Source organism: Ipomoea triloba, chromosome 4 (genome assembly GCF_003576645.1).
Source record: "Ipomoea triloba cultivar NCNSP0323 chromosome 4, ASM357664v1".
Classification (NCBI taxonomy): domain Eukaryota; kingdom Viridiplantae; phylum Streptophyta; class Magnoliopsida; order Solanales; family Convolvulaceae; genus Ipomoea; species Ipomoea triloba.
Window position 1 is genome coordinate 31,441,494 of NC_044919.1, and position 15,399 is coordinate 31,456,892.

At 34.3% G+C, this 15,399-nt stretch overlaps 3 protein-coding genes and 2 non-coding genes across 9 annotated transcripts; 1 reads left to right on the forward strand and 4 right to left on the reverse strand.

The window, feature by feature from the left end:
• Nucleotides 1-700: 700 nt before the first annotated feature.
• Nucleotides 701-816, reverse strand: LOC116018047. Its single transcript, XR_004098081.1, has one exon. It is a non-coding gene; the product is annotated as a small nucleolar RNA snoR100 (small nucleolar RNA).
• Nucleotides 817-953: 137 nt separating this feature from the next.
• On the reverse strand, nt 954-2,589 carry LOC116016608 (CST complex subunit STN1). Of its 4 annotated transcripts, none has more exons than XM_031256951.1 (2): nt 2,502-2,589; nt 954-2,403 (listed from the first exon to the last, which is right to left on the reverse strand). In XM_031256951.1, exon 2 carries the CDS (start codon nt 1,764-1,766, stop codon nt 1,257-1,259), a length of 510 nt encoding a protein of 169 aa, XP_031112811.1. In that variant the 5' UTR covers nt 1,767-2,403; nt 2,502-2,589; the 3' UTR covers nt 954-1,256. The 4 variants fall into 4 exon arrangements, with proteins under 4 accessions (XP_031112811.1, XP_031112813.1, XP_031112814.1 ...); XM_031256953.1 differs by having other exon boundaries at nt 954-1,943; nt 2,502-2,584; XM_031256954.1 differs by lacking the exon at nt 2,502-2,589 and having other exon boundaries at nt 954-1,506; nt 1,597-2,495.
• Nucleotides 2,239-2,354, reverse strand: LOC116018048. The gene has a single exon (XR_004098082.1). It is a non-coding gene; the product is annotated as a small nucleolar RNA snoR100 (small nucleolar RNA).
• Nucleotides 2,590-3,311: 722 nt separating the features above from the next.
• On the reverse strand, nt 3,312-4,652 carry LOC116017510 (two-component response regulator ARR17-like). Of its 2 annotated transcripts, none has more exons than XM_031258119.1 (5): nt 4,352-4,652; nt 4,181-4,251; nt 3,837-3,911; nt 3,685-3,755; nt 3,312-3,598 (listed from the first exon to the last, which is right to left on the reverse strand). In XM_031258119.1, the coding sequence occupies exons 1-5, from the start codon at nt 4,494-4,496 to the stop codon at nt 3,472-3,474; spliced, it is 489 nt and encodes a 162-aa protein (XP_031113979.1). In that variant the 5' UTR covers nt 4,497-4,652; the 3' UTR covers nt 3,312-3,471. The 2 variants fall into 2 exon arrangements, with proteins under 2 accessions (XP_031113979.1, XP_031113977.1); XM_031258117.1 differs by having other exon boundaries at nt 3,837-3,914.
• Nucleotides 4,653-10,808: 6,156 nt separating this feature from the next.
• On the forward strand, nt 10,809-15,324 carry LOC116017739 (B3 domain-containing transcription repressor VAL1-like). Its single transcript, XM_031258368.1, has 11 exons — nt 10,809-10,924; nt 11,922-12,003; nt 12,081-12,197; nt 12,350-12,840; nt 12,951-13,047; nt 13,125-13,299; nt 13,492-13,568; nt 13,660-13,713; nt 13,905-14,072; nt 14,158-14,245; nt 14,500-15,324. Exons 1-11 carry the CDS (start codon nt 10,809-10,811, stop codon nt 15,033-15,035), a joined length of 2,001 nt encoding a protein of 666 aa, XP_031114228.1. The 3' UTR covers nt 15,036-15,324.
• The last annotated feature ends 75 nt before the right edge of the window (nt 15,325-15,399 follow it).

Here is a 15,399-nt window from a genome sequence, read left to right on the forward strand (position 1 = left end):
ATTATTATTGTTATGTTATTCTTTAATATATAGTTTGTATTAGATGGCTGAGAATAAGTCTTTAGCTCAGGTCCTTTAGAATAGGAGAGTTCACGGTATTATAACTAATAGGACTCTCTCTTTATAACTGTTCAATCAATCAACGTGATCGTTCCTCTAATATGGTATCAGAGCGATAGGCTAGGGTCCTGTTAATTTTTTATTTTTTTTTCCCTCACCTGCGCCGATGGCATCACCTCCCACCGCCGATCAAAGGCTAGCAGCTTGACGTGGGCGTTGAGCAGGGATGCCGGAGAATCCATCTCTCAATCACCGCCGCTAAATCATGATTCAACCAATAAGCGCATTGAACATAAAGTACCGGTTGGAACGTCGCCGTATGATATTATACACAACAAATTTGATCGAGTCTACACCTGAACATAATTGAAAAAACAAACTTCCAACAAATTAGTTCTCCAATCATCAAATTAATTACGCAAACAAAGCTCTAAATTCGATGGTGTTTAAAAGCTAACATTTAAACATATTTAGATCCATAAATTCAACAGTTCAGATTAAAATGCAGAATATATGAATGAACATCAATCAAACACACAAAATTAATGCTGTGAGACCATGCAGACCAATCGATCATGCCAAAAACTAGGACAATTTACACTGACTAACAAAATGCTCTGCGGATGAGTTTGAGAAGATGAGATGTGAGTATAATCCAGGCCCTCTAATCATAAACCCTAGAAGGGCGTCAGAGAGAGCAGACATGACAACTCTAAGGATTCAATCTCCGTGCACATTACCATGCTTCCTTCATTATATGAATCCAGAGCATCGGCTTATTGTACACGGATCAATTGACGGACTACTGCATAGTGAATTTCACCTCATATAACTATCTTCTAAGTATGTATACAGTATATATCAACATCTCAACTAGTACTCATCATCAAGACTACGAAATAATATCAAATGATGAATTAGATGCCAATCCAAATCGATTCCTCACCAAATGATATCAGTGGAGTTGTTAAAATGTGTGCCTCACGTGTTTTGAAAACGAAAATTACAACATAACATATGTTTTGTTATACAGTCCCACTAAGATTGTGTCACCCGAGTTGCTCCATCAAATAGGTTTACCAAAATGGCAATACGTTTTTAGCTTGAATACTATTTTTGATGACATGTATTTTTGTTGATCTATTGCCAGTTAACAAAACCAAATGCAAGTCCATTGTACGTGGCGACATACACGCCTAACAGTTCTGGTCCCCAGATTTTTTGGTTGTACTAACATTGTAACAATTACGAGATAGCTTCACGCAATCTAGCCAATGGAGGATCTCAAAATTAGGATCTCTCTCCACGATGACGTCAGCTACAGTTATCTGTAGGGATCCGCGGTAACCAGCGATCTTTCCACGGACTCTAGCGAGGACGCCGAGTTGGACTTCGGAGGCAAACTTAGCAGCCATATCGGCAATTGCTCGAACATCTGCTGGGCTTCTGCGAGAGAAATACGGAGAGCTGAACTGGTTAAGCCAAAGCACACAGGGGATGCAACCAGTAGTATCATCAATAGAGAATTTCAAAAACCTTCCTGGCTTGAACTCCCGGCTTACAATCACGCCCATAGTCTCCACCCGACACAAACGAACGCCATTGCGGGAGAACGAGGTTTGATCTACAGGATTCGACACAACAGCCAGCAGATCAAGGGCTAGCAGCTTGACGTGGGTGTTGAGCAGGGATGCCGGAGCGTCCATCTCTCCATCACCGCCGAAAAATCATGATTCAAACACCACACGAGGTTGCTAAATGGCTGATTTCACTCAGAATATTGTTGGAACCATTTTTCCAACCAATAAGTGCATTGAACATAAAATTTTTGTTGAAACGTCGCAATATGACATTATACACAACAAATTTGGCCCATTCTACACCTGAACATAATTCAAAAATAAACTTCCAACAAATTAATTCTCCAACTATAAAATTAGTTATGCAAACAAAGCTCTAACTTCGATGGTGTTTAAAAAGCTAACATTCAATCCTATTTAGATACATAAATTTAAGACTTAACAGATTAAAACGCACAAGATATGAGTGAACATCAATCAAATTCACGAAATTAATGCTGTGAGATTATGCAGATCAACCGATCTTACCAGAAACTAGGTTAAGTATCAACAATTTAAACTGATTTAGAAATACTCTGCAGATGAGTTTGAGAAGATGAAATGTGAGTCTAATCCAGGCCCTCTAATCATAAACCCTAGAAGGGCGTCAGAGAGAGCAGACATGACGACTCTAAGGATTCATTCTCCGTGCGCACTACCATGCTTCCTTCATTATATGAATCCAGAGCATCGGCTTATTGTACACGGATCCATTGACAGAATACTGCAGAGTGAATTTCAGCTCATATAACTATCTTCTAATCTAAGTAAGATTAAACACGAAAACTACAGAAACAATGGGAGAAGCAAGCAAAATGATACCTAGATTCGCAAGAACACAACGAGAGGAAACTATGGATGATGCTAAGCTCAGCAATGGCTCGATCTATATAAAAGGTTCAGAGGACTGCTAGGGTTTTGAAGGGGAGTAGTTTCTTTGATGGGCCAGTTTCATTTGAGCCCACTGCCCACATTTGAATGCTTTTCCAGCCCAATTAAGTATTCCAAAAAAAAAAAAAAAAAAACCATTATACGGTGAACCGGAAAACTATTAATATTATTATTTTCATTTTAATATACTATATGCTTGTTTTTATTGTATTAAAAGTTATTTTTGTATCTTAAAAATTAACATATACGGAGTAGTACATTAAAAATAAACTTCGAATATGTTAAAAATAAATATGTCTTGCACTTTGTAATTTGAAGTGTGCTCCACAATATAATTTGCTAGGGTTCAAGATAACAGATTTTGACAATGAATTGAGGATAATAAACTTTTTTTTATATATGACATTTGGTATCTCCTTGTTTTCTTTTTCTTTTTTTTCGAATTTGACCATAAAAGTGTTAATAATGATTAAACTTGTAAACTATAAGTCTATAACTAAGTATGAAAACCATATTTCATCCACCAGTGATTTGATTCAATTAACTCATCTTTTTTGCATCTAGACGATCTTCCAGTTACATTAACAATTAAATACTCCGTACCATTTGTTTTTCAGACAATCAAACCTATGTATACACAAGGTCACAAACTGTTGGGGACAATCAATATTTGGTTGGATTAATGTCACTAACTGGACGTGGATACTAGTGAAAAAAAAATAAAAAAATACTGTATTCTTAGAAAAACTGTAAACTTTGACAATATCAGTTGAACAAAGTTGGTAGTTGGTACAAAGGTCAAAGGATCAAAATTTCTGGAAGTTTCTCCAGTCCATACTCCATAGCTCTACCTTCTAGAAGAACTCTTTTCTACATCCCTCTCTGTGGAATATTCATTCTTTTATCTTCCAATGCATAACCGTCCACTGCAGGGCTGCTTAAACTTAGCCATATGGCATCTTAATTTCTTAACATCTGATTGTTTCAGCGGCTTTATCATGAATTCTTGAGCTCCTCCTTCCAGGCACCTGTTACAGTTTAATTAAGAACAGTCAACATACATGTGTTTACATGATTCCTGGGATAATGCTAAAGCAGAGTATGGAGTGTTTACTTCTTGATTCTTGTTGGGACATTCTCGGATGATACTATCACTACCGGTATCTCTTTAAGGTCAGATGATCCCTGTCGGTTCAACAACCAAGCATCGTCGAAGTTAGTTATTAGAGTTTAAGGTTTCTGGAAATGGAGTTTGTGGTTGGTTACCTTGACTCTTTTAAGCAGGTCATAGCCTGTCATCCCCGGCATGCAGTAGTCTGTTATGATCAAATTCACCTTTGACTGCTGCAAAAATGCAGACAGGTATGATCAAATTCACAACACCACAGATTACCAATACTCGAGAACAAATTCTTATAACTTTTTCTATTATTATAATTATAACATTAGGATAAATTATGATAATAATAAGTGTTTGATACATGGTGTAAAATTAATAACCCAAATAGCTAGACTTGATTTATGATTAAGAGTCTGATTAGGATTTAAGAGTCCAAATTGTAACTTGTAAGTTTGCGATTACTAAGAGAATAACCTAATTAAGATCTTACCCTGTTACCGGTATGCCCCTCTCCGAGCCCCAAAAATTCCAGTGCCCTCTGCACATTCTCCGCTGTGGTCACTGCGATAACAAACACCATAAAAACATTCCAATTCAAGAAATTAAATCACAAGACTCCATAGCTTGAAGCTGTAGAGAGAAAGGGAGAGAGAGAGAGAACCTTTGCACGAAGAGGTAGCAAGTAGCCTTTCGATGAGCTTGCGGTCTACTGAGCTGTCATCCACAGCTAACACATGCGGCATCTCGTCTTCCGGCTCCGCCATTGATGACGAACAAGAAGATGATGATGATGAAAGCAACGCCATCTTCAAGAACAGTGATGTGGTAGGTAGGCTATTATTATGGAAGCATTATATAGAGAGAGGGAGGGAGGAAAGAAATCCTGAGAAAATCGGGTTCAGAGATATTTCGTGATCTTTTTGGGTCACTGGGATTCGTTTGCAGTTTGCAGAAGATATATATGCAGTCCCAGAAGAACACAGCTTGCACTTTAAATTTGCAGTTTGCAGAGACTCTCTCTCCCTTCCTGTTATGTTATCCTTTTCCTTTCGTCACACATACTGCAGATACGCCCTACTATGTCACCAATGTTTTATGAGTTTTTATTAAATTAACACACTCTAATTGTCCATTCCTAATTTTTAGTTTTACATTCCAAATTTTGATGTAAACATTTATATTGGTTCAGACTTCAGGCCACATAAAAAAAAAAATAGTCTATCATTAATATCTATCATATCATGAAGTAAATTTAAGGAGTTATAACTTTTTTTAGTTTGAGTCGGTCAACTATAAATAATTTAATCTGATTTATCTACTTGTAATTCTTTGTTGGCAAGGGTTCTAATGTAGGATTTATTTCGTACAACTAATTTTAAATACTAACATGATATCAAAGTAAGTATAGTTATATTCCCAACTAAATTAATTAATTTGATAATTATAATGTTTTAAATATTAAAATTTTATGTATTAACTATTTTGGTTTGAGTGTGATCAAAATGTTGGTAAGAATAACAATATAAGAATCCAAACGAGTAGGATTATGTTAGTGATTAGTCATTGTCAAAGGAAATCTAGAGAAATCCATGGGATTTCATAAATCAATCAATTCACTCTTTAATATGTTAAGAAACCACATGACATCTGCTGCAAGCAGGCTCATACAAGGATTTGTGGTGACGAACGCATATCAGGATGAGACCATCAATGGCTGACCAAAACCAAGATGTACTATTCACCTCCTTATCAGTGGAGTTCTTTTTTGTAATTTTTGAGAAATTTTTGTATGTGTTGTTAGAAAATAGAAAATGAAAAGGGATAAAAAAAATAAACAAATTTGATTTAAAAAAAAAAAAAAAACACAGCCTATCAGTTAGCGGGCGCGTGCACTGCTGGGCGATTTTGTTGCACCTGACACATATCAGGCACAACATGCTTTTATTTGTTTGGTACAAAATTACTGTACCATGAACCAACATTTGCAGCCTGTCAGTTAGCTCTCTCTCCTCCACCCAATCATTTACTGTACCATGAACCCAAGAAAAACCGTTAATGTTCATGCTCTAAATTAAAGCAAGACCACCAATCGTATGGCAGAATTAATCATAACCCCAAAAAAAGTATAATAATAATATATATATATCGCAATAACAAATTACTCTTGTTTTTTTCCTTTTTTTTTTCATTGATAGGTGTGTGGTGATCCAATCATGTCATTCCTTATATGAGTTAAAAACTCAACCAAGTGTAAAGTTTTCCTTACTATTATTATTGTTATTATTAACTAGGATAAAGATAATAATATTATTATTATTTGAATTTTTAATATGTTGCAAATATATTTTGACCAAGTCTTAAATAAATTAAAGATGTTGATCAATAGCAGGTAATTTAAAAGATAATTGGTTATCTACAATTCTGCATTGATAGGATATAGGTATAAGGGTTCTTGAGTGGTCTCGCAGCTCAACTTATACACTACATAGAGTATTGAATGAAAGTGAGAAAAATAATTGTTTTATTTATTATACGAATGCTTCAAATCGTCGCACAACTACATCATCAACAAGAATTATAGCATGGATTATTTGCTTACACCAAGTAGTTGAAACAATATTATATTTTACATTGTTATCTATCCCAATTTACTTTTATGAGTAGATAACATTGTTTAAATGATATGAGACTTTTATACACCTTTGGAAGTATTAGTTGTGTGAGCTGTGAGGTCTTTTAGACGGTGTAAAGTGTTTATTGGGTTGAGTTAGACTTTACTTGTCTATTATGTACCTATTTGTTAAAGTAAAATACTACTTGGACTCTTAAATTTTACTCGTTACTTTTACTTTGACACTTTCCTTAAGACCTATAGGATGAGGTATATATTCTATTATATCTAAACTATTACTCCTGACAAATATATGTTCTTAAAACATATTAAATGTTAACTCTTCAGTTTACCATGAAGTAAAACTAAATCAAATTTGAAAGTTTAGTCTTTTACGATTTCTTCTTATAGTGGTAGGTGATCCAAATATTATGTTATTCTACATATGAGCAAAACTCAAGTAAATTTTTCTTTTTTTTTTAAATAATTGAAACACCATTCACAATACTAATATTAGTTGGGATGAGGTATCAAGGCTAGACTTGAGTCACTTGACACATCCAATATGTGCCCATTTCCTAAATGTAGTAAATTGCATCTTTTGAATTATAAGCCCCAAAAAAGAAAGAAATAGTAGTTAGCAATTGACAATCAATTTAACATATCCCGTGAACGCATGTAACGCTCTTTTAAGTATGTACGTGCAACTCGTGCTCACACCAAATTTTTTAGTAAAAGAAAAAATCTAGATGCTTTAAATTGTCCATTCACATTATAGCCAAGCTATATATTTTTTTTTTATTATATTTTTATTTTGAAGTTTGTCCACTTTGTTTGTCCTCTGGTTTCCTTACTCTAGCTAAATGTCATATGTAGCATATTCACTGTGGGTGCATCGCTTCGAAATATTTGTATGAATACATGGACTATGGAGGCATAGGATGTGTAAGCTGTGTAAGTCGTTTGGGAAATCATGCCTTGAGATCTGTACAGGTATTACTATTGTTGTTGTTATTGTTATATTGATAAGTAGAGTTATACTGGTCATTTGTTAATATGATATTTAGGAATGATAAACTGCATATTCATTAGGATAATAATGGATTCATATAATTCTGTTGTTTTTACATAGGTTATCATATCTAGTGCTTTACCCGTGCGATGCACGAACAAAATTATATTGTTATGAATTTAAATAAAAATTTTGAAAAAATATAAATATTTTAAAATGTACAAAATGTCTCCTAATTCTTGGACATTATTTTTTTTCACACTGGGCAACGCACACCCGTGCAGCATCCGTGCGACACCCGTGCAGCGTCTGTGCAAAGTTGACATAACCACCTCCTAGCTATTTTTCACCATTTTATTATGATATGATCGATGAGCGCGCACGCGCACACACATTTAGATAAATTTATAGAGAAAAATTTACATTATTAATTCGATTTATTCATAAGTGTATTTCATATATATTATAATTCCAACAATATGAATAATAACTAAGAAAATTATATTTAAAAAAGTACAAATTTTAATTTTGTATTCGTAAATTTAAATTCTAATTGGATGTATTTCCTTAATGATTGTATATTACGTCGTATATGCAAATAATATTTATTAATATATATATATATATATATATATATATATATATATATATATATATATATATGCAAATTCTATAATATAATTTCTGTTGTTATAATATATATTGATGAATCTATAATTAAAATAATCACATTTAAAAATTAACAAAATTAGCATTTTAATTCTGTATTATTAATATAGTGCATAAATATAAGTATGTATTTTAAAAAGAAACAACAAAAATATATATTATGATTCAATTAGTTCATATCGAAACAAACAAATAGATAAATATATAAAAATGAAACAAATGGGGTGATAACTTCATGAATTATTATCAGATTGAAGCGATAAAAACATAAGAAATGGATATATATATATATATATATATATATGTAAAGAACATATACCTTCATATCTTCCATACAGATTCTAAAGTTTCTCCTCGGTTGTTCTTGACTTCGTAAAGATGAATCAATCGTACTTTGATTGCCCACGCAGTATTGAAGGCGTTTATCTTATTTAGTAAAACAAAAATAGGGGCCATTATATGTAAATTTTTTTGTGTGTATGAAACTAAGGTGGTAAGATGGAGTGAAGGAAAGATGTGAAATTGGTTGCATGTTTGCATGATTTATATAGTGGTATGAGAATTTATTAGATAGAAATTTATTTGGAAAACTTTAAAAATAATTGATTAATAATAATTCTTGATTATTGATTGATTAATATTAATAACAATAATCACTCCTGTTATTATCCGATTATTATTGTTATTATTATTATTATTATTATTAAGAATTAAGAATTACTCCGTAATAACTTGCAATTTGCCTTTTATTAATAATATAATCAATCATGTTATTATTTTAAATCAATTTACCGTAATAATAATAATAATTACTCATGTTATTATCGATTATATTATTATTATTATTATTAAGAATTAAGAATTAATAATTTGTAATTTGCCTTTGTTAATAATAATCAATCTTGTTATTATTTTAAATCAATTTACCGTCTTTCACCGATTAAGAATTATTTCCTTTTCTATATTGTAATAATAATCAATCCTGTTATTATTTTAAATCAATTTACTGTATTAATAATAATAATCACTCCTGTTATCATCCGATTATATTATTATTATTATTATTATTATTATTATTATTAAGAACTAAGAATTAATAATTTGCAATATGCCTTTATTAATAATAATCAATCCTGTTATTATTTTAAATCAATTTACTGTTTTTCACCGATTAAGAATTATTGCTTTTTTTTATAATGTACGTTAGCATGCAATTTCTATTTTATTGTATGCAATTTGCCTTTATTAAATCATTGCAATTTGCCTTTATTAATAATAATCACTCCTGTTATTATCCGATTAAGAATTAATATCACCAATCACCAATCACCAATTAATATTAACAGTATCACCATATTAGATATATCACAAATTATATATCACCAAACACCAATTAATATTAACAACACAATATTATATTAGATATATCACAAATTATATATCACCAATCACCAATCAATATTAACAACACAATATTACCATATTACTTTATGGCATTACATTATTAATAAATATGGATAATTAATAAAATTAATAAAATAATAAATAAATAAATATTAACAATATTGCCATATTAGATATATCACAAATTATATATCATCAATCACCAATTAATATTATTAATAAATGTGGATAATGGCGTTACATTATTAATAAATATGGATAATGGCATTACATTATTAATAAATATGGATAATTGGTAAAATTAATAAAATAATAAATAAATAATATCCATTATGTTATTACTAAGATGCCCTCCAATTTTTTGGGGGAAACTTTTGCTAGGCACTTCTATTATTATATATATATAGATATAGATATAGATATAGATGAGGTAACTAGGCTAGACTTGACACATCCAATATGTGCCCATTTCCTAAAGGTAGTCAAATGCATCTTTTGAATTATTAGCCCCAACACAAGAAAGAAAGAGTAGTTATCAGTTGGCGATCAATTTTACATATCCAGCGAACGCGTGTAACGCTCTTTAAGTATGTACGTGCAACTCGTGCTCACACCAATTTTTTTTAGTAAAAGAAAAAATCTAAATGCTTTAAGTTGTCCATTCACATTATAGCCAGGCCATATATATATTTTTTGATTAGATAGTGTTGTTTACACGCAACTAAATTTTACATTCGCGCATTACCTCAACAAACATATTATTATTATTATTATTTTTTTATTACTATTATTATTATTATTTTGTTGGTAAAGGAAATGTTGACTCTTGAGGCTGTGATGGAGTAAAAGGAAACTCTGATTTGAAAGGTTTGGCTCTGCGAATCTACGGAACCGCCGGCTCATCACAAAACAGTAAAGAAAAAAAAAATGGCACAAAACACCATATTAAAAAGCAAACAATAATTATAATTTTTTTTTTAAAAAAAAAAAAAGAAGAGAAGAAAAAAACAATAAAAACAAAAACGCTCAAAATTGTTAAAAACTGCGGCGTGCATGCATTCTTGTCCACCGCTCCGTTTTGCTTTGCATGCACACCCTACTACACTTCTTTCTCGCGTTCTCTCTCTCTCTCTCTCTCTCTCTTCTCTCACTATATTACTATATATGTATATCTATAAACTCGTCGTTTTTTGGATTGTATCTGCACCTTCTTTATCCCCACCAACCACCGCGGCCGCCTCCGCTTCGAGATTTCGTGCCACGGCACGGCGGAGGCTTGTTTTCGGCGTGACGGAGCAAGGGCAGCTGTGTAATCTTATCAGTTTTGAGCATTAAGGGGGTTTAGGGTTTTTCTAAAATTTGATTTGAGAAATTGCCGGTCTTGTATAGTTGATCCGGGTCGGAGGTTTGGTTTTGGGAGAAATGGAGTCAACGATTTGCATGAATGAGCTTTGTCGTGGCGCGACGTCGTCGTCTGAGTGGAAGAAAGGATGGAGCTTGAAATCAGGTGGATTTGCAAAGCTTTGCTACAACTGCGGGTAATTTATTTTTCCCAATTTTGGCCGAATTTTTTGCTCTTCACCTCTATTTTTCCTTGATTTTTGTGGTGCAATACTGCAATGGCAGCTTATAAATAATAAAAACAAAAATTGAACCATTTCCTTGCACACCAAAGGCAAATTTTCTAGCTCTTAGTGCCTTAGGCCCCGGCCTAACACGATAATCCAAGATAAATCAGATTGACTCAGCGTCTCATTAGCTGGGTATTGGACCATTTCCTGTGTGTATTCAAAGTGGGTCTTCTTCTGATCTACTACCTCTGAATTTCTCCTTTATGCCCACTCTGAGAAATAGGATCGCAAATGGAATAATATCTTTGGACAAAACCAGTTAAACATAAGAGAAGCTTCTTTAATTTTGTCCTGGAGTTTTGTATGGAGGATGGCAGAAGTTAAACAGGCATGGCTGGTGCATGTTAAGATAACATAACTAACCTTAACACACCAAAAGCTCACTTGTTCACCTACTAACATAGTATTTAGCTAATTTTAGGTCACAATATTGTATCTAGATTCATCTCATTAAGTGTTTTTGTCCTTGACTCCTTGGGAGAATGGAGATCGGGTCCAAGAAGCAGTACACACCAATGCTGTTTCTTGCCATGATTTAGTCTTGGGTGACGAGGGAAACTCGCAAAGAGTGTGGACTAGATAAACCTTTACTTGTGACCTTAGGGACCATTGGGATAAACCAACTTAAGTTGCTTATAGTTAACCAGCTCAATCGAATAGAACTCTCTCATTGAGAGTCGAACTTATAACCTTGTGATTGTCAAGTTAACAATCTGACCAACTTGGCTTGAGTTGGTCCTGCTATGATTTTGTTCTTACTTGCTTGGATGTTGTATGCTGTAGAATGAGCTATCATTTTAGTTCTTGTTTTGCTATCTTAAATAGTTTAATGTCAGGGAATCCTTCTATAATCTACTCTTTCATTGTCAATGCTAATTGAGAAATGGTATTGGTGGTGGCCCAGATCTGCTTATGAAAATGTAGCATTTTGTGAAATGTTCCACCTAGATGAATCCGGTTGGCGCAAATGCAGAATTTGTGGAAAGGTATGATTGCCTTGTTTGAAGTTTGTCCACTTTGTTTGTCCTCTGGTTTCCTTACTCTAGCTAAATGTCAAATGCAGCATATTCACTGTGGGTGCATTGCTTCGAAATATTTGTATGAATACATGGACTATGGAGGCATAGGATGTGTAAGCTGTGTAAGTCGTTTGGGAAATCATGCCTTGAGATCTGTACAGGTATTACTATTGTTGTTGTTGTTATATTGATAAGTAGAGTTATACTGGTCATTCGTTAATATGCTATTTAGGAATGATAGACTGCATATTCATTAGGAGAATAATGGATTCATATAATTCTGTTGTTTTTACATATGCTATCATATCTTCAGCCACTTGGTGTTGAAAATAGAGTGGATGCTAGTAATTCTGCAAAGGGAAAGCTTCTGAAATTTAGCAATGCAGTGGAGACTTGTGAATCTGTGCAACACTTGGGAACTTGGGTTGATGACAACATTAAACAAGAAAAACGCAAACTGTCTGGTAGCCAAGTGGAGACATGCTTGCCAAATTTGAATGCGTGTGAATCTTTTGATCAGCCATCGAATTTCTCGTTGAACACTCCTGTCAATTGTTCAAGCTCGTTTAATGGAGGAAGGGAACAGAACATGGTTTCTCCACTCCATCAAGGGCAGAGTGTACACCATATGCTCCCCAAGCAACCCAAAGCTAGCCAAAACAATGACTCCAAATCGAAGGGAGGAGCAAAAACACAGACCAATATTGTGAGGCCTCCTGCCGAAGGGCGTGGGGGCCGGGCTCGGTTACTGCCTCGATACCAGTCTAAGATTACAGATCAAGAACTGCAGCAAATATCTGGAGAGTATCCATTCCACATTGATTACTCTTGTAGTTGCTTAACACTGTGCTAATAATTTGAGACTTTAGTTTGTTTCATCACCTATTTTTTGCTACCTTAACTGTCATTGTAAGCTTGAAATCAACTGTTGTACCACTGTTCGATAAGGTTCTCACCGCAAGTGATGCTGGTAGAATTGGTCGCCTTGTCCTTCCCAAAGCGTGTGCTGAAGTAAGTTAACTTTTGGATTTTATACTATTATGGGTTCGGTGTTCATCAAGTTATTCATCTTTAGACATGGTGAACAGGCATACTTTCCTCCAATTGATCAGTCAGAAGGTCTACCAATAAAGATTCAGGATATAACGGGGAAAGAATGGACATTTCTGTTCAGATTTTGGCTCAATAACAATAGCAGAATGTATGTTCTGGAGGGCGTTACCCCCTGTATAAGGAGTATGCAATTACAAGCTGGCGATACCGGTATCATTCTCCCTTTCCAATTTCCATCCTTGATTTTTATTTCTTCCAAATTCAAGATTCAATCTTTCAAATAATTTTCTGTTCTTGTCATCTTGCATGGAGTAAAACTTTGACAGTTCTTCTATTTGATGTTTATTACATGCATTATGATTTCACTAGACCTAATACTGCGTTATGCTATGCTTCTTTCAGTTACATTCAGTCGAATTGATCCCGGGGGAAAATTAGTTATGAGTTTCAGGAAGGGGACAAATAACGGTGACACTCAGGTTAAGCTTCAAAGACATTGCTTTTGTCTACTTTCATTATTTTTTTTCTCGAGTATAGTCTTAGTGAATATGTTTTTCATTTTACGAACAGGGCTCTCAACATTCAAACCTTCCAGGTTCTGGTTGTGTTTCTGATAACCATACAGTAAGTGGTCTTCCTGTTGGCTTTTGTTTTTTATTTTTATCATTTTTATACAAAAAGAGACAAGGAAAACAATAAAGACTATATGAATCTAGACCAAACAACTTCCCACAGCATCTGTCGCCAACAATGGTTGGATGATTCCCGGGTTGAAAACTGATAATTCCTCACAAAGTAAAATTTTGGTTTCACAGAAGAAGACACAGAATATCGGGTCCAAAAGAAAGAGGTTTCTGATGCAAGTGGAAGATGCTATTGAACTGAGGATCACAATGGAAGAAGCACAGGACTTGTTCTGTCCTCCTCCATCTCTGAAACCGACCATTCTTACTATTGACGACATTGAATTTGAAGCGTATCATGTAATAAGTCCTACTTTATATTTGTCCCTCGTGTTTACTTCTCGTACCTGATTGACATACTCTAATCAAATGAAGTGCTGTCTAGGAACCACCAGTTTTCGGGAAGGCAACAATTTCTGTCCCGGATGAGATTAACCAAACAGAACCGGACACTTCTCTAAGAGTTACCAAAGGTATGAATCAGATCTGATGGTCTTATTCCTTAACATGGTTCCTTTTTTCCCCTTTCATTTTTGTTATAAAAGCTTAAAATAGAGAATCAGATTGCTATCCTTTTCGTTACTGTTTCTCCGAGAGCATTGCTTATCGAATCATATTAATACCTGTTAAATTGATCTGGTTAGAAAGAGTTACTATGGTTGCTGACACAACCGTTTTGGATGAGTTGATGACAGCATTTTTATGAAAACGACATTTTTGTTCCCAGGCTCAAAGAGGCAAAAAGTTATCACAGAAAAAACAAATGATCGCGAGCCTTCTGGCTTAGACGCCTTGAATACAGATACAGTTGCAGAAGATAACACCGGTGGCCTAGGAAAACATTCAGTTGGCGCCACTACAAAACATCCTCGGCATCATCCTGGCTGTGCTTGCATTGTCTGCATTCAGCCTCCAAGTGGGACGGGAAAGCATCAGCCCAATTGTGACTGCAACATCTGCTCGACTTTGAGGCGGAGGCTCAATACATTCAATCAGCGTAAGAAGAAAAGGCAATCAGACCATGAAACAGAACTTGCAGTGGGAAAGGACAAGCTACCACCCCATAAAGATGCACCAGAAAGGGATACTGCAAATGAACCGGGGGCTATACATATGAATCATTCAGAAAACAATAGCGATCTGAATAGACAGCGTTATCCTCCTATGGATGTTAGATCCAGTCAGGGACAATTGGATCTCAACTGCCATCCCAGTTGCGAAGATGACTTGCTAGTGGAGGTAGATCATATCGAGGTTGAATGAGCTTTTAGCAGCTTTTGAATCGCGATCGATCCAAGGCAGAATGGTGTGGCAACTGAAGGGAAGTGTTTACTCTTACAAGCTTCTGGAGAAGGTAAAGCAAACCACCTGGCCTGACTATAAACATTATGCATGACAAATATGCTGAAATACAGCTACAGAAAAAAAAGGCTGCAGATTGATGATGGGCAATTTTCCCCAAGACTTTCCATTGTTTTCTTTGGCAATTATATGTTTTGCACAGTAATTATATATTCTGTTGCTTAGTGTTTACAGATTACAACCCTTATGTTATACAGTATTACTATGCATATATACAGTCAAAATGGAGACATTTGTTTTTGCACTCCTTGTTCTTTTTTCTTTT

Bases quoted from the DNA above. Each gene is read 5' to 3' on its own strand.
- LOC116016608 (XM_031256951.1), bottom strand. From the start codon at position 1,766: ATGGACGCTCCGGCATCCCTGCTCAACACCCACGTCAAGCTGCTAGCC.
- LOC116017510 (XM_031258117.1), bottom strand. From the start codon at position 4,496: ATGGCGTTGCTTTCATCATCATCATCTTCTTGTTCGTCATCAATGGCG. The intron at 3,756-3,836 runs GTAACCAACCAC...TTGAACCGACAG, and splicing joins ACCTGCTTAAAAGAGTCAAG to GGATCATCTGACCTTAAAGA. The intron at 3,599-3,684 runs GTAAACACTCCA...AAACTGTAACAG, and splicing joins GTCCCAACAAGAATCAAGAA to GTGCCTGGAAGGAGGAGCTC.
- LOC116017739 (XM_031258368.1), top strand. From the start codon at position 10,809: ATGGAGTCAACGATTTGCATGAATGAGCTTTGTCGTGGCGCGACGTCG. The intron at 12,004-12,080 runs GTATGATTGCCT...TGTCAAATGCAG, and splicing joins AATGCAGAATTTGTGGAAAG to CATATTCACTGTGGGTGCAT. The intron at 13,714-13,904 runs GTAAGTGGTCTT...TTGGTTTCACAG, and splicing joins GTGTTTCTGATAACCATACA to AAGAAGACACAGAATATCGG.